This window comes from Phascolarctos cinereus, unplaced genomic scaffold (genome assembly GCF_003287225.1).
Source record: "Phascolarctos cinereus isolate Bilbo 61053 unplaced genomic scaffold, phaCin_HiC Scaffold_4;HRSCAF=312, whole genome shotgun sequence".
Lineage (NCBI taxonomy): Eukaryota > Metazoa > Chordata > Mammalia > Diprotodontia > Phascolarctidae > Phascolarctos > Phascolarctos cinereus.
This window is the reverse complement of record NW_027555847.1, coordinates 184745466-184766882: the sequence shown is the minus strand read 5'-3', so window position 1 is coordinate 184766882 and position 21417 is coordinate 184745466. Positions and strand designations below refer to the sequence as shown.

Sequence of the window (21417 nt, the reverse complement as noted above, 5' to 3'; positions counted from 1 at the left end):
ATAGAGTTTTGGACTTAGAGTCATGAAGACCTGAATCTGAATCCTTCTTCATATATTCACTAGCTGTCTGATTTTGGGCAAGTCACTTAACCTCAGCCTCAGTTTCCTCATCTGTAAAATGAATTGTGAAGATCAAGTGAGATACTCTATATTACAAACCTTAGCTATATACATGCTATTATTATTAATTTCTTGTATATATTAATGAGGCATTTCTTTAAAGTAATTTTTTGATCTTGCCTCTCAGTATTTCAAGTCACTGACCTGGATACATTCGCATGAGTGAGAACCTGGGGAGTTGTACCTGTATATCCTTGTGAAATATTTGTTTATTTACTAAGAGGATTTAAGAACTTTTTTTTTGCCTTATTGATTCATTCTCTCTAGCAATGGAACTTTCATTTGGAGCTAGTCTGTGCTTGGTCTAAGTCACTTGTTATAAAGTATTGCTCACTTGGAATGAAAGGTTATTTGCCAAGTCAGGAGAAACGGTGCATCCGAGCTGCAGAATAGTGATGAGCCAGGGATTGAGATTTCTAATTTTTCCCATGAGGAAAATCTGTAGTAGCAAGTTACAAGGTTGAAGACCAGATAAAACAGCTCATAGCCTGGATTCTGGGACTTATTCCCCCCATTTTAAGTGGGATATTAATAGGTTCTAAGAGGACAAAGTAAGATATAACTAAGAAATAACCCTTGTAATCTTTAATAGATTATCTAGAATAGGACAGAGAGAAAACCTGGATAAGTTCCAGATGCATGGGAGTAGTAGGGTTCTGAAAGACACTGAGTCGACTTAGATAGATTAGTTGACTCAGGAGAGCCACAATAGATTCTAAAGTCTGGTGCAAATCAGTCCAACTGCATCACATACAGTGTCATCCACACCATTCCCCACAACAACATTTTCTGTCTACATAACCTTACATTGAAATAAGTAATATTTATCAAAATTGTTACCACCATTGTTTTTTTAAATATATATTTTAATTTTTCCCCAATTACATGTAAAAACAATTTTCAATATCCGATTTTTTTTTTTGCTTTGAGTTCCAAATTCTATCCCCCCTTCCTCTCTTCCTGAGATGGTAAGCGATCTGATATAGGTTCTACATACATGCGCAACAAGAAATCTGTTACTACCATTACTACTGGAAAGAGCATGAAAATCATTTAACTGCCCTATCACCAATCCTCCAATCACCATCCCTGTAAATAGGTCAAATCTCTCTCTCTCTGTGACAACTCCTCTAAAGTTGTGTCTCTCTTCTATTAGAATATAGGCTTCATGAGGGCAGGAAATGTCTCATTTTTAAATTTGTATCTCCACCTAATAATGTGCGTTACATATAGTCAGTGCTTAGTAAATGTCCTTTTCTTCCATTCACTAATCTATTCATTCACTCATTCATATATAAAAGAACAGGAGGTTAAGCACCTCCCCTACGTACTGAGAATTCCTTAAAAACAACACTCTTATCTACTTACGACAAGTTTGAATTGGGACAGTGGGAGATTGAAGCTCCTCTCTGTTGAAATACTTGGAGCTCTTCATCAGAGAGATAGCAGCCATGAGCCATCACCGTCTAGACAAGAAAACAAATCATGTAAGCTTTACCGCTTAGTTGCTGTGATGTTAATATCTGCCAATTCAGACCAGAGACATGGTATGAGTTGCTATTTTTATTGTTATCATAGTGGCAAGAGTATGTTTAAATTACTTGCACATTATGAACAAGGAATTTAAGTAACTTTTTTTTTTTTGGCCAAGTCTTGCCTCACAGTAACTCTGCAAATTATGACAAGCAACTGAAGGCTTCCTCACCTGTGAGATGATGGAGCAGGACCACAGAATCTCTTAGCTTCCTTTGAGCTCTGAATTCTACGATCCAATTTTCTCCATTGCTACATAGTCAGGCTCAATTATTCACCCCAAATCACCAAATGAATTCCTACAAGAATTGTGGGTTTCTTATCTTAAATGGAATTTTCTTTAAAAGAAAAAGGTCACTATTTAGCAGAATTATGTTTTCAGCCATTATAGAGTCATAATTTGATTTCATTTCTCCATTTTGCTTAATTTAGGCTCCAAAGGTCTTGTGACATGATGCCACTTCATGTTTTTAGCTGAAAATAATTAAATTTCTTTGAAGGGAAAAAAAAAGCAGCATGGGATAGAATCTCTGATAAGAGGCATCCCTTTGTTTTTTATTTAAAAGAAACCTTGCTCTACAAAGTAGGCCCTGTCTAGCATTTGAAACCTCTGCTTATTTCTCCAGATTCTTGCAAAATCTGTATGGTTTTCCAGAACAAGCCCTTTCTCTTCAACAACTCTTATAAGAACAAAATCCACATCAAAGTAGTTTTCTATTTCAAGTTGTCATGGTGTAGTGAGCACAAAAATATTGCTGCAATCAAGTTTCTACAATTTGTATGTAAAGAAACCACATATACAAATTTGAAGTTTAATTTGTGAATCACATGCGAATAAATGTAAGAATGTAAGCGGGGTTTAAATCCATTTGCAACCTTTATGTCACTTACGCAAAAAATTAGTCTTTTCCTCTTTCAATGTTCATATTCCCATACATTTGAAATTGCCATTGAGTTTTTGTTTTTATTGGCTAAGAAAGTAAAGATTTGCTCTGTGGGTTAAACTACCTTGGCCCTTCTTCTTTGTGGTTTAAAACATATTCAACCTGATTCTCTAAATGGGTATAATGCTGAGGGGGTAAAAAAACATAGGTGTGGTAGTCAGAAGGTTTATTTCAATCCATTAATCAACAGACGTGTATTTAGCACCTACTACATGTTAAGTGCTGTGCTAATAAATGTTGGGGCTACAAAAAGAGGCAAAAGACAGTCCCTGCCCTCAAGGAGCTTACAATCTAATGGGGGAGCCAATAACATGCAAACAAATATATACAAAGCAAGCTATATACAGCTATAAACAACTATATATAATCCTATGTAAATTGAAAATAATTAATAGAAGGCACTAGAATTAAGCAGGGTTGGGGAAAGCTTCCTATAGAAGGGTCTTAAAGGAAGTCAAGGAGGTGAGTAGTTGGAGCAAAAGTTTACTATTCAATTCATTTCAGTAGTTCCAGGATCAAATATAAAACCCTCTATTTGGCTTTTAAAGCCCTTCCTACCTTTTCAGTCTTCTTACAATCTAGTGCCTCTGGCCTCCTTGCTGCAAGACACTCCATCTCTGGCCTCCAGACACTTTCACTGACTTCCTCATGCCTGGAATTCTCTCCTTCTTCCCCTCAATCTCCTTGCTTCCTTCAAGTCCCAGCTAAAATCTCATTCTACAAGAAGCCTTTCCCAATCCCCCTTAATGTTGGTCCCTTCCTTCTGAGATAATCTCCAATGTGACTTACATCGATTTTGTTCACATACAGTTATTTTCATGCTGTAGCTTTAATTAGACTGAGAGGTCCTGGAGGGCGAGGTCTGTTTTTGCCTTTCTTTGTATCCTCAGCACTGGCCACAGTGCCTGCTACATAGTAGGTGCTTAATGAATGTTTCCTGGCTTGATTTTTCTCCTTTACATGGCCTTGGACAGAGTACGAATAGCACGAGCGGAATTGTCTGGATATTCATTTAACATGTGCACACACATACTAACAAGTCACATTACCACTTCCATACTGTAGTTTGGGAAACAAAGGTTGTATAGCCCAAAGAATATTAAATAACTTCTATTTAAAATCTTATTATTATAGTCATTTTTCTAATAGCTACATAAATGGTCATGACAGAAGCAATCTGAAACACCAGATAAGGCAAATTTTGCTTTGGATTGAAGTAACACGTCTTTTTTTAAACAACAGTAATTTAATCTAATATTCAAAGTGGTTTAAATTCTATTAGAACATACCAGTAGTTAGTGGAGTACAGATTCAGAAGTATACTGTTTATCCATGGTATACCAGACTAGAACTTAACATCTGCAGATAATCCACATTTGGATTTTTGAGAATTGACTATATACCTGTGCCATCCAACAATAGGTATTTAATTTCAGAACACTATAGGAAACATGTCCTTATTTTTAATAAAACCCTGGGTCTAAAAATGGCATCACAGAGTCTCACATTTACATAGGGTGGTAAGGTTTAAAATAAGCTTCCCTCATAGCAAGCCTGCAAGGTAGGTAATTATATTATTATCCCTGTTTTACAGATGGGAAAATTTAGTGTTAGGGAATTTAAATAACTTTTCCCCAGTTATGTAGCCAGAAAGTGTTAGGGCTGGGACTCAGGTTTTCTAAATCCAATGTTCTTTCTACTCTGCACAGTTGCATCTAAACACAATTTTTTTGTTATGAATTACATCCTCATAATGAGGGAATCTGACCTGAGAAAATTTCAGGTCAAAATGTCTTAATTTCCTAGTCTGAAGAACATAAATATTAAAATTGTGAGGACCACAATGATTAAAATTTTCAACACATTTAGTCACATATACTGTCTAATAAATGTCACAGAAGCCAGTCTTTTACATTACCTTGTCTGTCAGGAGACTGTTTTTGTCATATACATCTGTGTAATTCTTGTAATTAGGAAATAACATTTTTACAGCTTCAACTTCATCAGGATTCTCACTTATGTGGCTCTATGAGAAATAAGATGGTACTTTCAAGGTTTTTTTATAACATAGTTTACCAAATTAAACTTTCTGTACAACAATGGAAGGGATGGTTTGGCCTTGAATATACAAAAGGGTTTTTTGGGAAGTCAGGTGATAGAAATTATGGCCTTTTCAGAGTCAATAATAATTTAATGCAAACAAATTAAAATCTGTTCAAAATTGAACTCCAATCAAAAATTTTAAAATTCAGAACCTCATCAGAATAAGTAAAACATTTTCCCTCAAGATAAAGAAACCACCTTTTTCTAGTAAATTGCCTCATCAGAGGTGAATAGACTCTGTGCTACTAAAAAGTTGAGTAGATGTCAGAGAATATAGGTGACATTATTTAATTGAATCAGGCATTGAACCAGAGATCTGGATTCTAGTCTGCCTTCTTCCCTGAACATATTACGTGACCTTAGATTAACTTCCTTTACCTTTCTAGTTCTCACTTTCCTTATCTGTAAAATGATGATATTTAAGGTCCTTTCCAATTCTAATATGCTATGGTTCTATGGCCCATAAGGTCTTTTATTTAGTCATTTCTGGAGAAAGAGGCCTCACTCACTTGTGATAAGCTCCCTACCTTCAACCCAAACAACTCTCTATGTTTGCTTTTCTCTAGGCCACAAGACAATGTAATGCACATTTCCTAGGAAGGAGACTGTTGTGCAGTTTCTAGACTACAACTGATGGTGGGTGTGTGTTATGGGCTAATAACTCAGTGAGCAGCTTAACAATCTCAAGAATGGTGTTGTGGTATCCCCCTCATCAGCAGTATTTATAGTGTGCATAGTTATATCAATGAAACAGTAAATGAGTGAATGAATCAATTAATTGCATTTTCATCAAAGTGAGTACAATACAGTAAATACAGGTCCCTCTCTTTCAGGAGATTCCTAAGCAAAGAGGGTAGAAGGTTAGGGAAAGATGAAAAAGAACTAAACTATTTATATTTTGACAGATCAGGGCTAATCCCTCTTCTACAGCTGTTTTGGTGGTTAGCCTTCTTCCTCAAGGCATAGATGTAGCAATGATTTGATATACTTGAAGTTCATCAACTGGACAGAATTGTGTAGGGTGTTGGGAGACAACTCAGGTAACACAGTTCACAAAAATGATAGTGTTCAATGCACAAAGATAAAAAAGGAGAAGGGTATAAATGGTACCCACAGTTAATGGGTCTTAAGAAGGCCAGACTTTAAAAGAAACTACCACCATAAAAGTGGTCAAGAATCCTTACACTGTCTTTGTCCTACCTGTCCCTTCTTGCAGCATCACTGAATTACTCTTAAGTGGAGAAAATTTTAGTACAGTGTGTAATTAAGGCTTGATATTGGGGGGGGGGGAAGCTCCCAATTTTACCACAGCTGTAAGCTTTTAAAAGCATTTTATCTCAAAATTGCAGCAACTTAATGATAAAGTAAAATGCAGGGTGTTTTTGGTTATTGCTGTTAAAATGAGACACTTAGAACAAAAGATCTTTAAAATGCATTTTTGTAAGGTGAAAAATAGGTCCTTTTAGCTTTTCAAATGGCAGTGAGTTTTCCCCTAAAAAGACTGAGTGTGCTGGAAAAGTGTCATATAAAATACAGCTAAGAAAGAAATACAATAACAATCTTAACAAAGAGAATAGCTAAATAACCTCTCTTATGATTTGCCTCAGTGGATTATGAAAAATGTCTTTGTCTATATGATCACAGTGGGTGTATATTTCAAGCTACTAATCCACCTAACAGATCAACAATTCTAAGAAAAGACTAGTAGGAAGAGAGGTAATAATGAGAATTCACATTTATGCAGTGCTTTAAGGTTTATGAAGCAGTGATGGCTGGTTAATACCTCAGTTTCCTCACCTGTGAGACAAGGGAGTTGAACTAGACGATCACTAGTCTTCTACTTCTAAACTAGTAGGATTCTACGGGGCCCTGAAAGGATCAAGGACTAATCCAAGGATGTGCAGTCCGTGGAGAGCAGGCAGCCATTGTTAGAGGTGAGATCGTAAATACCTACCTGAATATGCAGTTTGTGGTCCTTGGCTATGTCACCAAGTTTATGCAACAAAGTCTCAGAGCAGGAAAGGACAAAACGTGGTGTCACTATGGGCTTCACCCTAGGGTACTGGAAACAGCCAAAAGACATTTGATATGAAAAACATGAGGACTTGGCCCAAGAAAACAAACCCAAGCTTATTACTACAAAATGAAAGGGATCACTTTGGAGTCACGTAGCTTCTTGCTTTTTTCTGTAGTTTCAAATGACAAACCTTGATTTTAAAACGTGTTTCTAACATAGGACTAGGTATGGACATTACTGAATTAACTATAAGACACTAAGACACCTGAACTCAGTGACCCTCCAAATTTAGGCTGGTAAACATATTCTGGGGTGAAACCATTGATCTAATCAATTGTTTTTGTTTTTTACCGAAACCTGATCTGTTTCTAAGAGTAAGCTATACAGACAGAATCTACTCATGAAAACCAAAAACAGAACAATGCTGCATAATCTTAGAACTCAAGTAATTATATTTAAAGAAAAGTTGTTGGCTTTATTTTCAGAGACATAATCATAAGTATGTTGTTTTATGGCATTACTTACTTCCTTTTTTAGCATTTCTTCAACAAACCTAAGGCAAAACAATAAACAGCAAATTAGGAAATGCAAAAATTCACAAGTAAGCCTTCTTTTAAAATGGTAATGGGTCCACATGCCAATTTTTATGCAAAAAACCATGTAACCTCACCCAAATTTTATCACTGATAATTAAAGAAAGACAAGTGGTAATTACTACGCTTTTTCCATATGGAACCAAAAGCATGCTGAGTAAAATCAAGTGAAAACATAATTGTATATTCTAACATACACAGAAAAGCTCTTCTTCCTTTGGGCTGTTTATGAGTGTTTCCACAGGACTAAATCCATTCTAGTATTTTAAACTCTATTTTTGGAATATTGCAAGACGTGATGTTCCACATATAATATGGTAGTAGAGATTTAAGTCATGTATTGAGACTTAGAAGTCAGGGGGCTTTCCATTTTCAATTCATAGCAAGTGGAGAGCTGCAAGTCAATTTTCTAGTGTGTCTCTTCACAGAGACATAAGTTGGAGCAAGCAGTTGGAGTAGAAAAGATTGGTGGAGTTAAGGAAGCAGAGACTGGTGCAGGGTGGTGGGGCTAAGAAATCACATGTTTGTAGTAAAGGGACTGGTAAGTAAATGAAGATGTTGGTAATGTAAGCCAGAAACACGTAAACTGAAGCCACCAGCTCTGGCTGCTACTTTCATATCTCCCTCCAAAGGGCTGCTAGGTGGCTCACTGGATAGAGTGCTAGGCCTGAAGTCAAGAAGACTCATCTTCCTGAGTCCAAATCTGGCTTCAGATACTTACTAGCTGTGTGGCACTGGGCAAGTCACTTAACCCTGGTTGCCTCAGTTTCCTCATCTATAAAATGAACCAGAGAAGCAAATGGTTCCGGCATCTTTGCCAAGAAAACCCCAAATGAGGTCACAAAGAGTCAGACACAACTGAAAATGATGGAAACAAAAGTGCTAATACATGAAGAGCACAGAGCTAGGATTCAAAGATAAAACCTTTTGCCTTCAAGAGCTTAAATGGGGGGTGGACAGAGGGGCAAGATACATGTAGGCTGATAAGTCAAAATAAATTATATATAAAAGTATACAATGTATTTACTCAATTCAAGAATGATCTATGTATTGCAAGCATGGAATATATATTCCACATCAATGTATTAAACAATAGCAGGAACTTGGGTCACAATCTACACATGAAATTCACATGCGTAATAGCTGAAAAAGCCCTACCACTTAGGCCAAATCATTGTATGGTGGTCATTGGTTTGCAAGGGTTATTCCAAAAGCACGTAAGCTCTGGGATGTCCTATCAAGCTAGACAGGTTTTGCTCACAAACCTAGAAATAAATTGAGTCCTTGTTATTCATGACCAGCCTTAAGTCCTCAAAAGTTCATCACTAGACAATGAAAATTTTTTGATCATAGAAACTCAAGAAGGGAGTTGAAAGTGCTGGACCTAAAGTCAGAAAGACCTGAGTCCACAACGTGCCTCAGTAACTTATTTGCTCTGTGACCCTGGACAAGTCTATCTGCCTCAGTTTCCTCAATTATAAAAAGGAAAATAATAGTACCTATCTCCTAGGGTTGTTGTGAGGATTAAATGAGTTCATATTTGTAAAGCACTTTGCAAACCTTAAAGTGCTATATAAATGCTATTTATTATGATAATAATAATAATTATAATTATTATTGCAATAAGAATAGCTTCCACAATGTTTCTCTTTTTAGGGCATTTAGCAGCTGGCCATCCTCAGCTTTACCAGCTCTAACTGGAAAAAGCATTACTTTGGGTAAGAACTGGGAAATTTTAGACACCTACAATGTACAGTAATTCTTGAAATGGGTTACTACTTCTATGTATTTTGAGGGAAAAAAAGCAAATCTCTCTAGGCTTAGTCCTAAAGGAAGACTGAAGTTAAAAGAACTTTCTTCCACATCCTTTGGGTGATGAATACAATAAAACGATACCCTTTTCAAATCATCAGTGTATAGTGGTGAAGGCTCTTTTGGGAGGCAGCCTTCATTTAGCAAATAGCAAAACTCGGAGGTTAAAAAAAATACAAAAAAAACCAGAACACAACACAACAACAACAAAAATCCTGGGTTCAAGACCTGCCTCTGATTCGTATTGGCAGTGTGACCCTGAACAAGTCATTAATTTCTCAATGCTCCAGGCAATCTTCTAAGAGTACAAATTGTGGATAAAGCAATGACCTGAAATAGGCAAAGGGGGTTTCTTCATCCAGAAGATTCCTATGTCAATGAAATCATGGTATACCTTTTACTTTCTCTACCATGGGCACTACAATTAAGAAAACGTTGAGGGGACTGTTATGTAGTCCATGGGGCACACCAATGTCATCAGAAAGCAGAAAATTATGCAGAGTCTGTTACAAAGTGTGGCAATATTACTCAGTTATGTCTTTTCTTTTTTTAGTTTTATAGACTTTAAGTATTCCTAATACCCAGGCTTCTAAACATTTTAGTATACCTATGAAAGAAATGCTTAACAAATTAAACAAAGGGGGCACAAAGCTGGGAGGGATCTCTAACATACGGAGTAATCCACCCACAAAGATCCTGAAGGGCTAAGCACATTTATGAAATGCATACATGGTGGTCAGTTTTAAAAGACCACTTCCTACTACATTAAGTAGGGTTTGAGTGAATATGTGCATGCTTATGTGCACATAAAGTATATCCGTAAATGCTGTGGGGCACGCTTGCCCAGGTTCTGGATATTGGATGACGCTCTCATGCTTTCCCACAAGGCCATGTGCTTGCTCCCATGCTTTTTAGCATGATATTTTCAGCCATGTTATCAAAAGCCTTCAATGAGGATGAACATGGCATCAAGGTCAGCTGATAGTAAATTCTTCAATTTGAAAAGGCTACAAGCCAAGACCAAAACGGAGGAAGTTTTGGTGCGTGATTTTCAGCCTCTGAAGCTGAGATGCAACCAAGTATAGATCATTTCTCTGTTGCTTGTGCCAATTTTGGCCTAACAATTAACACCAAGAAAACATCACTCCATCAGCCAGCACCACACCACCCATACTTGGAACCACTGGTTACAGCAAATGGAAAAGTTCTGAATGTTGTGGATAAGTCTGATTACCTTGGCAATATACTTTCTAGGGATGTACACATTGATAATGAGGTTGACGAAGGCATTGCCAAAACTGATTCAGTGTTTGGGAAAAGCAGGCAAAATTACTCCCCCCTCCAGATGAATCCCAGAGACTGACTTCAGCAAGTTTCCTGGAGTTGGCACCTTCCAGTAATTCCTTGACATCCTTGCCTTAATATCCCTTACCAGAATCCCTTAGTATTGCACCATGAATTTCTCTGATATATTTGTGTAATACGAAGACCTCCCTTCCCCCATCATCTCCCACCCCCAACCCAACTCCTCTTTAGAAACAGCTCGGTATGAAGGCACACTGACTTCAGCTATTTTATCTAAGTGAGATGAAGGACAGAGCTACGGCTGCTTGTGTCCTTCTGTGTCTCCTTCTTGCCTCTTATCAGTACTGAAAGACTTAGCTGCTAAAGGTGGAGGATTCTGGCCTGGCAGGCACATTTCTTTGATTTACTGTTACCAACTATATTCAGAAAATAACTCCCTTATCCATCTCTTGTAGCTAAGAATAAACATTTTTCTCCAACAAGTATACAATTTTTTTATATAGCCACCTGCGTTTTATGAATAGCTATCTTTCTTTTCTGTTTCACACATCATTACTTTGAATAATAATTAGCTTATGAATGCTACCCTAAGAAATGCCTATCAGAAAACTCTTATGTCAGGCTCAGGTGAGATTGCCAACCATCTTGCAATATGCCACCACCAGCTGGAATAAATGGGCTACTTACCCATAGACTTGCTACTCTTAATTGACTCCTTACTGCTGTTATTCAACCTTGACTTCAATAACTCAAATGGTGAGTGACAACCCTCTTAGGTCCCTAAAAAAATTCCACTATAATACATATTGTTTTGGTCGGTCATATCAGTATTGTCTGATTCTTCGTGACTCCATGGACCATGCTGTCCCTAGGGTTTTCTTGGCAAAGACTGGATAGCCATTTCCTTCTCCAATGGATTAAGGCAAACAGAGGTTAAGCGACTTGCCCAGGGTCACATAGCTAGTAAGTGTGAGAAATTATTTTTTTCTCTCTTTTTAATAACTCTATTTAATAACTTATTATTGAATCAAGACCAAGGTTTTTCCCCTTTTCTACTTTCTCATCCAAAAATCAACTAGTATGGGAAATCTCTCTTACAGATTTACCCAGGCCAAGATCTTAACAGATAGTAAAAGAAATTCTAAATGGGGGCTAATGGGTGTGTGTATTCCTGCTCAATGTGTTTGCTCTGCAGGTCTGGCTGGGGAAGTGCTGATTTTCTCTTTTGCCTTAACTAGTGAAATGGAAATTGAGGTCTATCAGCCAAGATTTGGGTGACACCTCTCATTATAATATTCATTCTTTTGTTGACCGATCAGAGTTGATTTTCACCCTCAAGTAAATTCCTTTTTCAAAAGACTTTATAAATATCAAAGGTTCAAGAGGTCTGATGTCTCTAGCTACTGAGGGGACATTGAGCCTCTTTTTGTTGATGGATTTCTAGATGTAGCCAATAAAACTGATCTTAATTTATCCAGAAACTCGGTCTCTCAGGAACTTTTTAATTGTCACAAGGCCAAATTTGAACTCAGGACTTCCTGACTTCCAAACCCAGTGCTCTATCCACTAAGCTGCCTTACAATACATATATACATGTATATATGTATATACATATATATACATATACACACACACATATATACATATATATATACACATACATATACACACACATATATAAAACACACACATACATATATAAAACACATATACATATACATACATGATGCACAGACTTTATAGATACACAGCAATGCATGTATATATGTAAATATACATATACATGCAGGAATATATGTGTATACATGCATAAACACACACACACATGTATCCAATAGATACATAGATGGATGGATAGTTAGGTAGATATTGAGAGGTTCCCCATGTCAAAATAACACCAGCATTTTACCTTTCTGTCTCTTTAACTGACTCCTCAGTGGTTTCCTTGTACTCTGGAACAGCATCATTCATATCCATGCAAACTTTGCCCACAAATGCTCGCTGCCCAAATTTATCTGCAAAGTGTGAACAAAAAAAAATTTAATAAATTCAGGTTTTATGTTTGTAAAAAAATATTTAGCCCAAATCTTAACTAGTTTAACAATCTGAGGTTTGGGAGTCAGAACATACGAGTTAAAATTTACTCCTTATTGCTATGTGACCTCAGGTAAGTTATTTAACCTTTATGGGCCTCATTTTCCTCATCTGTAAAATGAAAACTTATACCTGAACCACATATCCCATAAGGGGGCTGTAAGGTACAAATGAGATAATGCATTTAAAAGTGCTGTGTGAACTATAAAACATTAAATTAAGTTATTTTTAATGTCCCAATTAAATTATCCAGAAGTGATAAGCAGCCTATGACCCTGAAGGGCATTTATAAGGAGCGCTGATTATACCCTATCATTTCCCACCATGGCACCTCTTTTTCCTCCTTTTTTTCCCCTCTCAATTTACTATTACATCTATTTTCTCACTTCTCTTTTTCTTTTCCTTTTCTTTCTTTTTATATAGGCTGCCAAAAGAGGAAACTTAATAACTCAGGCTATACTCAGGATTTTGATGGAATTTTAATTTCAGCTAGAGAGCTAAATAGACGCAGAAAGGTATATTTTTTTTCAAGTGTCCTTCTTTGTTATTTGTAAAAATCTTCCTACTTTTATGGGGTGTTGTGAGAAAATTACTTTGTAAATATTCAGGTCCGCCATAAAATGAGTTATCATACTGGAGTCAGTTCAGTTCAAGCAACATTAAATGCTTACTATGTGTAAGGTATGATGTTAGCCATTGTGGATACAAAGACAAAATTGGGGAGGGAGGGGCAAGAGAGACACATCAGGGGTATGTGAGTAAGCTGTTTTCTTTGAAAAATCTATTTTCTAGATGCTACATTCTACATCCTGGGAAGAAAATCACTGCAGAAGAGAGAAAATGCTAATATCTGGGGGAGGAGGGAAAGATGGAAGAAGGATCAAGAAAACATTTCTAAAGGAAGTGATCCATGAGGACCACTTCTTATAGGAATACTACAAGGAAAATGCTTTGAAGGAAACTAGAGATTCTATAAAGTGCAGAGAGAGTGTATTTCAGACATGCATGGGAGACCAACTTAGGCAAAGGCATAGGAAGAGTAGATGGACTGCTCTATAGAACATCTAGTAGGCCAGTTTGAAAGAACAGTGAGTGCTGGAAGGGCAATAATGTGAAATAAGACAGTGAAGGGACATGGATGCCAGACTGTAAGGGCCTTTAAAGGCCAGTTTGAGGATTTCATATTTTACCCTAGAGGCAATAGGAAGTCATGGATCTCTCTCTACCTTCTGTCTCTCATCCCTTTTCACAAATTGCTGCTGGATTATATTTCTTATTATGTTTATATATAATTATATTATATTTCTCATTATATTTCTTAAAATATTGCCCCTCTGCTCAAAACCCTTCACTGGCTCGCTAGTAAATGATGAATAAAGTCCAAGTTACTTAGCCTGACATTCTATGCCATCTGCAATATAGCCTCAACCTACCTCTCCAATATTCTTTCTCACTTCTCTCATACCCTTAACAATTCAAAGTGGCATCCTGTATATACCATGCACTTTTACCCACAACATTCCCCCTACCTGGAATGCCAACCCTGTACAGTATATATAGTGTCCCAAAAGTCTTAGAGACTTAAGCTTTAATAACTTAGACACTTATAAACAACCTTAAGACTTTTAGGACAGTCTTATTATTATACTATTATTATTCAAGATAAGGAAACTAGGGATTAGAGTGCTTAAGTGACTGGCCCAGGTTTTACTGCTACTAAACATTTGAAGCAGTTTTTAAACCCAGATCTTGTTGACAACAAATTTGGGGCTCTCTCCACTACATTAAACACACTGTCTACTGGGAATACAAAGACAAAAGTAAAAAATTATATACCATAATCGCTACAAGTACGCCCATGATTTTTCAATTACCAAATCTAATGGCCTTTTTTCAATCCTTATCTTTCTCGATTTCTCTACAGCATTTGACAGTTGACCATCCTTTCCTTCCAGATACTTCTCTGGGTTTTCATGACACTGCACTCTCTTGCTTCTCTCTCATCTGTCTGACCACTCCCTCCCAGTCACTTCTGCTGGATCTTCATCCATAGCTAGCCCACTTACCACCATAGTTGCTCCCCAAGACTTTGTCCTGGGCTGCCTTCTTATACTCTCACTTGGTGGGCTCATTAGCTCTCTTGGGTTCAATTAACATATTTATGCAGATAACATTCGTATCTACCATTCCAGGTCTAGTCTCCTTTCCTAGCCCCTATTCTACATCACCAATTGTTCACTGGACAATCTGAACTGGATGTCTTACAGGTATCTCAAATTCGCCACATCCAAAACAGAATTCATAATCTAAACTCCTCTGGCATTTAAAATTCTTCATAACCTAGTTCCTTCCTGTTGTAAGAGGAATAGGGCCACCAGGGGTTATTGTGCCTTTCAGGAGGTCTGAGAAAGCAAAGCTATTTTCATAATATTAAGATGTTTGAATTTGTAGTATGGTAATTGTCAAAAGACATAAACAAAAGCTCTTTGGGAGGTCCTCAACAATTTTTAAGAGTGTAAAGGAGTCCTGAGATCAAAGAGTTTGAGAATGTTGATCTCCTTCAAATCCAGGAATGCTCTATATAGTGCCAATCCACATGGTAGACTAGTAAGCCTGCTTCCAGGTATGTGTAAAAGAGCAACCTTTCCCCCTACTTTAGAACTTGCACAAATATCTTCTGACCATTTCCTGATAGTTTACTGCATGGTGCTGAAAAGCATTTAAATTGTCTGCTAAGCTAGAAATGAGGTATGCACAGCATTGTTCTCCTTGAAGCTTTTAATTAGGAACACCTTCAGCAAGCCTCCAGGTAGAGAAAGAAGCAGTTTCTATGAATATGTATTCCTGTTGTGTTCCTTCTTTCCTCATACCGAGGCAACTAGTGAGACTGGGAGAGCCACTGAGAACCAGAGCCCTGGAGTGCAAGGGTAGAAACAATGGCTGGATGTGGTAAGGAGACAGCCTTGAGGAATGACATGCCTGATCCAGGTCAGCAAGGGGCCACTAATCAACTAGCGGCTACATCCCACCCAGAAGTGAATTTGTTGGGAGCTCTTCAAAGAGAGAAAAGAACTCCCAGGGCCAGGAGATGCTCTTTTGTCACATATACAGTCCTCTATTTGTGTCTCAGCATTTTTGTACTTCAAGTCTGAGCCTCCTCTCACCAGGCACTGATTGAGTGGGTAGAAGGGAGAGTATTCCCCCCCTGGTTTTTTTTGGGGGGAGTATTGTATTTTGATTTTCACTATGCCTTCTCAGCAAATGTACTTTTGTAAAAGCTAATTGATGCTGATGTTGGATACTACTGAGGAGCACTCTAGTGGGGGCTCATGTAGGAATAGTAGCTCAAGAGGCTGCTCGCTAGGTACCTGACCCACCAGTTCTAGTATGTGTCGGAAGAATAAGCCCAAAACCTGTGCCACACAATCTTTCTTTCTTTTTTTTACACATTACTCTCCTCTATGACTCTTACTCTCTTACTCTTTGGAATAACCATACCGGTCTGCTTGACACTCTTTACACATAATGCCCTATCTCCCCCTTCTATGCTTTGGTTCTATGGTACAAGGGAAAAGATGATGAGGTGGAGTCAAAAGGTGAGGTTCAAATCCTGACTGTCACTTTAGCATGAGATCTTGGGGAATCACTTGACCTCTCAGGATCTTTCCTCATCTATAAAGTGACTCTAAACCTATGATTTTTTTGATCCTTTCCCTATGCCTGGAACATATTCCTTTCTCATTTTTGCCTTTTAGAATACCATGTCTCCCTTCAAGACAGCTTAAAACCCACCATTCTGCAGGAGGCCTTCCCTGGTTCTCTCTAGTGCCGTCCTCTAAGCTCACCTTCCAATTTACTCCATATCTTATTTATACCTTTTTATGTACATATTGTCTCTTCCATTAGAATGAGAACTTCTTTTAGACAAAGACTATTTTTGCTTTTTCTTGGTATTCCTAGTGCTTAGCACAGTGCAAGGCAAATATTAAGCACTTAAGACTTGTTGACTGACTAATTGTTTAGAGGAGGAAGTATGGGGAGTGTCAGAGAAGGACTTAGAATGGATGAAAAGATTTAGAGTAAATAAAGAGGAGGTGTGAAGGAAGACTCTGAGAAAGGATAAGGGATGGTAACCACTCCCCTTACCCAAACCTATCTTTCCTTAAAAGTCTTCCTTCACCACGCAGAGTGAGAACTTCCTCCTCTGAATGCCTGTTGTACTGGCAAAGGAGATAGAGCACAGGACCTGGAGTTAAGAAGATAAGGGTTTGAATCCTGTCTCCAGCACAACCTGGGTGACCCCAGGGCAAATCACTCATTGGCTCCCATCTTCAGTTCCCATCTCAAGTTTCTTAGAGAAAGCACCTACCACAAAGGATTGTTGTGAGGATCAAATAAGATGATGTATGAAAACCCTGGCACATCTTAAAGTGCTAAGTAAATAACAGTGATGATTATTACCTAGCATAATACCTTATAGGCAGCAGAAGCTTAATAATCAATGTCTGTCAAATTGATTTGAATGTGTTTCACAGTCAGTACTGTATTACTTTCTGCTGTTACTCACCTTTTTATGAAGAGTCCTTCCAATTAGTCATAAAATCCTCAAGAGGAAGAAGGACGTCTTAGGGGAAGGATATTGCAACCCCTAACACAGTTCCTTTGCAGATATTCAATAAATGTTTATTGATGAAGGAGGGGCTGCTAGAAACATTTTTTTAGGCAATTAAAAATGCTTCTAAAAATTCTCACCTGAGAAAATTTGAATTCAGTGGTACATAATTAGATGTAAAAGCCACAAACATAAATTAAGTTTAAAAAAAATCACAGGCCGTTAGAATATAAGGACCTTCAATTTAAGGAACTACAAGAAATTTAACTCTGAGGTTCTTACAATTTACATTTAGGACTCTTTTCACGTACAAATTCCAGCCAGGGTGAAGATGTCAAAAACTGGTCTAATCTGGTAGCTTCTGCATGACATATCTTGTCATACTCTGAACTGCTCACCTGTAATATCAGCAAGGCGGAGGGATGCGTCAGTGTGGATTGTTCCAAAGTAGCATGCTGTGGTTGTACCATTCTTTAGAGTTCTCCTCTAAAAATAGACCAGAAAAACCAAGGTTCACTTGTGCCCCCAAAAAGCTATGTGACAGAAAGGTCTGAAAGCTTAAATTCTAATCCTTCAATCTTCAATACTTTTTATTTGGAGCTGACTTCTTAGGACGTAGAATTAACCAGGGTGATGATAGAAATATGAGTATATTCTGCAACTACCAAATGTAAAGAAACTACGTATTACTAACTCCTCAATTTTATTTCTTTCACCTACACAGCTCAAAAGTTCTGATTTTACAAGATGTCTTTTTAATGAATCTCATACTTAGGGCTGGGTAATAATTTCTTTTTTTCTTTTCTTTTTGGTGAGGCAATTGAGGTTAAGTGACTTGCCCAGGGTCACACAGTTAGCAGCTGTTAAGTACCTGAGGTCAGATACTTCTCCTGACTCCCAAGGCCGGAGCTTTATCCACTGCGCCACCTAGCTGCCTCCCAATGATTTCCAAACTACACTGAATTTAGGTATGAAAAATTGGAATTTTAACATTTCCATGTGACACACAACATGTATCCAGTAAGCAAATGATTTACCTGAGGGAATATTATCTTTGGTCATAACTGATCAGTTGTATGCAATAGGACTGCACTAGTTCTAGTTCTAGCTTTGCCATTAACTTGCTATGTGATTTTGGAACAAAGGGAAGGTAACTGTGGAACAGTGGGAAGGGGATGGATTCTAGAGGACCTGGGTTCAAATCCCACCTCAGGTAATTACTGCTTGTGTGAACTTGGGCAAGTTGCTCAACCTTTCTGGGCCTCAGTTTCCTCATCTGTAAAACAAATAGGTTGGATGAAATCAGGCGTTCTTAACGTTTTGTGTGTCATGAACCCTGGTGAAGCCTAATGGGCTCTTTCCCAGAATAATGTTTTTAAATAACTGAAGGAAATGCTAAGAGCTCAGTGAAAAGAATGGTATTATTTATAATTATATATAATATCTATAATAATGATAATTATTAGTTTCCTCATTAAAGTTCATGGACCTCCTGAAATCTGTTGTGATCTGTTGGTCCCAGGTTAAGAACCCTAACCCTGGGAGGCGTTTTGGGACTGAAAAAGTTCTTGGAAATAATTTAGTTTAATTACTCTTATTTTATTTTTAGGCAATTGGGGTTAAGCGACTTGCCCAGGGTCACACAGCTAGGAAGTGTCAAATGTTTGGTCTGAGGCTGGATTTGAACTCAGGTCCTCCTGACTTCAGGGCTGGTGCTCTATCCACTGCGCCACCTAGCTGCCCCTAATTACTCTTATTTTAGACATGAGGAAACTGAGGCTCAGGGGAGTCTGAGGTCCCTTCCTGTTCTAAATCTCTCATTTAACCACTGTGGGCCTCAGTTTCCTCACCTGTAAACTGAAAGCAATATTACGGAGCTGCAGAAAAGCCAAAGGCAAAAATCAAAGACATACATCTGTAAGGCCTACTTTAAGTAACATTAGCCCATGGAAGCCAGTATGGTATAGTAGAAAGAGTATTAGAATGAGTCAGCAGACCTGGGCCCTTGTCCCTGTTCTCCTACCTACTGGCTGAGTCACCTAAGAAAGTCATTTGACTCCTCTGAGCCTCAGTTTCCTCATGTATAAAATAAGGGTAATTAGGCTAAATAATTTCTAAGAACCTTTTTTTGTTTGTTTGTTTGGGATTTTTGTTTGCTTTTTTGGCTAGGCAATGGAGTTAAGTGACTTGCCCGGGGTCACACAGCTAGAAAGTGTTATGTGTCTGAGGCCGGATTTGAACTCGGGTCCTCCTGAATCCGGGCTGGTGCTCTATCCACTGAGCCACCTAGCTGCTCCCTAAGAACCTTTTCAGTCCCAAAACACTGATTCCTTTTGATTGAGAGACAATAACATGCATATATGATACTCACAACCACTCGGGTATAGACTTCTTCAGCAACATCTTTATTGCTGAATTTGTTTTCTGTTGGAAACGTGTACTTTGTTAACCACTCCAGGAGAGGGAGATCCACATTACTTCCAGCAAACACATATTGTGGTGCATGGATGTGTGTATCGACCAGTCCAGGAATGAAGAATTCACTGGAAATTAAGATGAGAGAAAACAGGTTAGCTGCACACGAAGTTGTTTTCCTTATCCTTCTAGCTTCTCCTCCAACGATATCCTAACACCTATATATGTCACTGATTGATGACCCAGACAATCATGGAGGTGTGAAATCCTCTACATCATCATGGCCTCTATTGTTAGAAGGGCTGAGCTTAAAGTGGGGCTATGTACAAAGAAAGAATGTAAGGGAAGCAAAGAAGATATCCAAGAAAAGCAGTAAAAGAAAATCTGAGGAGAGATCACTTTTATTTGGGAGTGAGGGTGGAGGAGAATCAAGGAAGACTTCATGGAAGGGGGGGGGCACCTCACCTCAATGCTGGATTTCAACAGGTGGAGATGTGCAAGGAAAGTACCTGTGCATGAGGGATGCCCTATGCAAATGAATGGAGGTGTAAGAGAAACAGGGTGAGATGGGTAATAGCAAAGGAGTAACAGAACCCATGGATATAGTGCTTAAAATTTACAAAATGGTTTATGTACTTTATGTCCCATCATCCTCACCATAACTCTATACAACCCTATGAGGAAGGTAGCAGAAATACGATCTTATAAACAAAGACACTGAAGGTTAAGCAACTTAAATAGTAAATGATGGAGTGGGGATTCACATTTTGGGCTTCTGACTCCAAATCCAGACCCTTTGTTCACTTCCCCACTGCAATATACCACAGCTAACCAGCTTAATATAGCTGGAGTCAAGATTATATGAACAGGAGTAGTGTGAAATCGATGGAAAGGTAGATTACGGCCAGATTGCGGAGGGCTTTAAATGTCATGACTGTTGCTCAGTCCTCTGACTCTTTGTGACCCCATTTGAGGTTTTCTTGGCAGAGATGCTGGAGTGGTTTGACATTTCCTTTTCATTTTACAGATGAGGAAACTGAGGCACATGGGATTAAGTGACTTGCAGATGGGATTAAGTGACTTGCAGTGGATTACACAGCTAGTAAGTGTCTGAGGCAGGATTTGAACTCAGGTCCTCCTGACTCCAGGTCCAGAGTTCTATCCACTGTGCCACCTGGCTGCCTGAAATGTCGTGACTAGGAGTTTATATTTTATCCTGTTGGCAAAGAGCCACTGTTGAGAGGTTTTTGAGGATCAAGTGTGAAAGGATCAAGATCTCTCTTTTCACATCAAAACCCTGTACTGACTTACCAATACCAGTAGGATAAAGTAAAAAGCTCTCTAATCTCAATATTTTAAGGCCCTGAAGAATTTTACTCCACTCTTATTTCATAAATCTAGAGATGGTTCCAAAACCATCCAGTCTATCCCCCTCGTTTTACAAATGATGAAACTGAAGCTTCAGTGACTTGCCCAAGATCATACTAGCATTAAGCATCAGAATCAGGATTTGAACCCAGGGCTTCTAACTTCAGGGATAGTGTTCCTTCCACTGTATCAAACTGCCCCCCTATACCATGGGCTAGTCACTCTTTCTTATTCTCATTCTGTCCTCTCCCACCTCCTGGCCTCTCTGCAGGCTGTCCTTCATGAATAAAAAAATTCTCTCCTCTCCATGTCCACTTTTTGATAGTCTTCCCTTCTTTACAGGCCCAAACACAATGCCATTTCTTTCTCAAAACTTTCCTGATTTCCCTAGCAAAAGTAATCTCTTCCTTCTTGAACCATTCAAGATCATCCCCACTTCTCTGATGCAATTAAACATTTTCCAACTTCTATGATGGTCTTTTACGCACTTCACTCATCCCC

General features: G+C 38.2%; 1 protein-coding gene across 1 annotated transcript in view; it reads right to left on the bottom strand.

The window, feature by feature from the left end:
- Positions 1-21417, bottom strand: part of GDA (guanine deaminase) — an 85844-nt gene that overhangs the window by 20722 nt on the left and 43705 nt on the right. Inside the window, exons 3-9 of the mRNA XM_021001821.2 lie at positions 19505-19676; positions 17532-17619; positions 12337-12442; positions 7243-7270; positions 6655-6762; positions 4516-4623; positions 1489-1586 (exon numbers count right to left, since the gene is read on the bottom strand). Of these exons, the coding sequence (XP_020857480.1) occupies positions 1489-1586; positions 4516-4623; positions 6655-6762; positions 7243-7270; positions 12337-12442; positions 17532-17619; positions 19505-19676 (708 nt within the window). The remainder of the gene's footprint in view (positions 1-1488; positions 1587-4515; positions 4624-6654; positions 6763-7242; positions 7271-12336; positions 12443-17531; positions 17620-19504; positions 19677-21417) is intronic.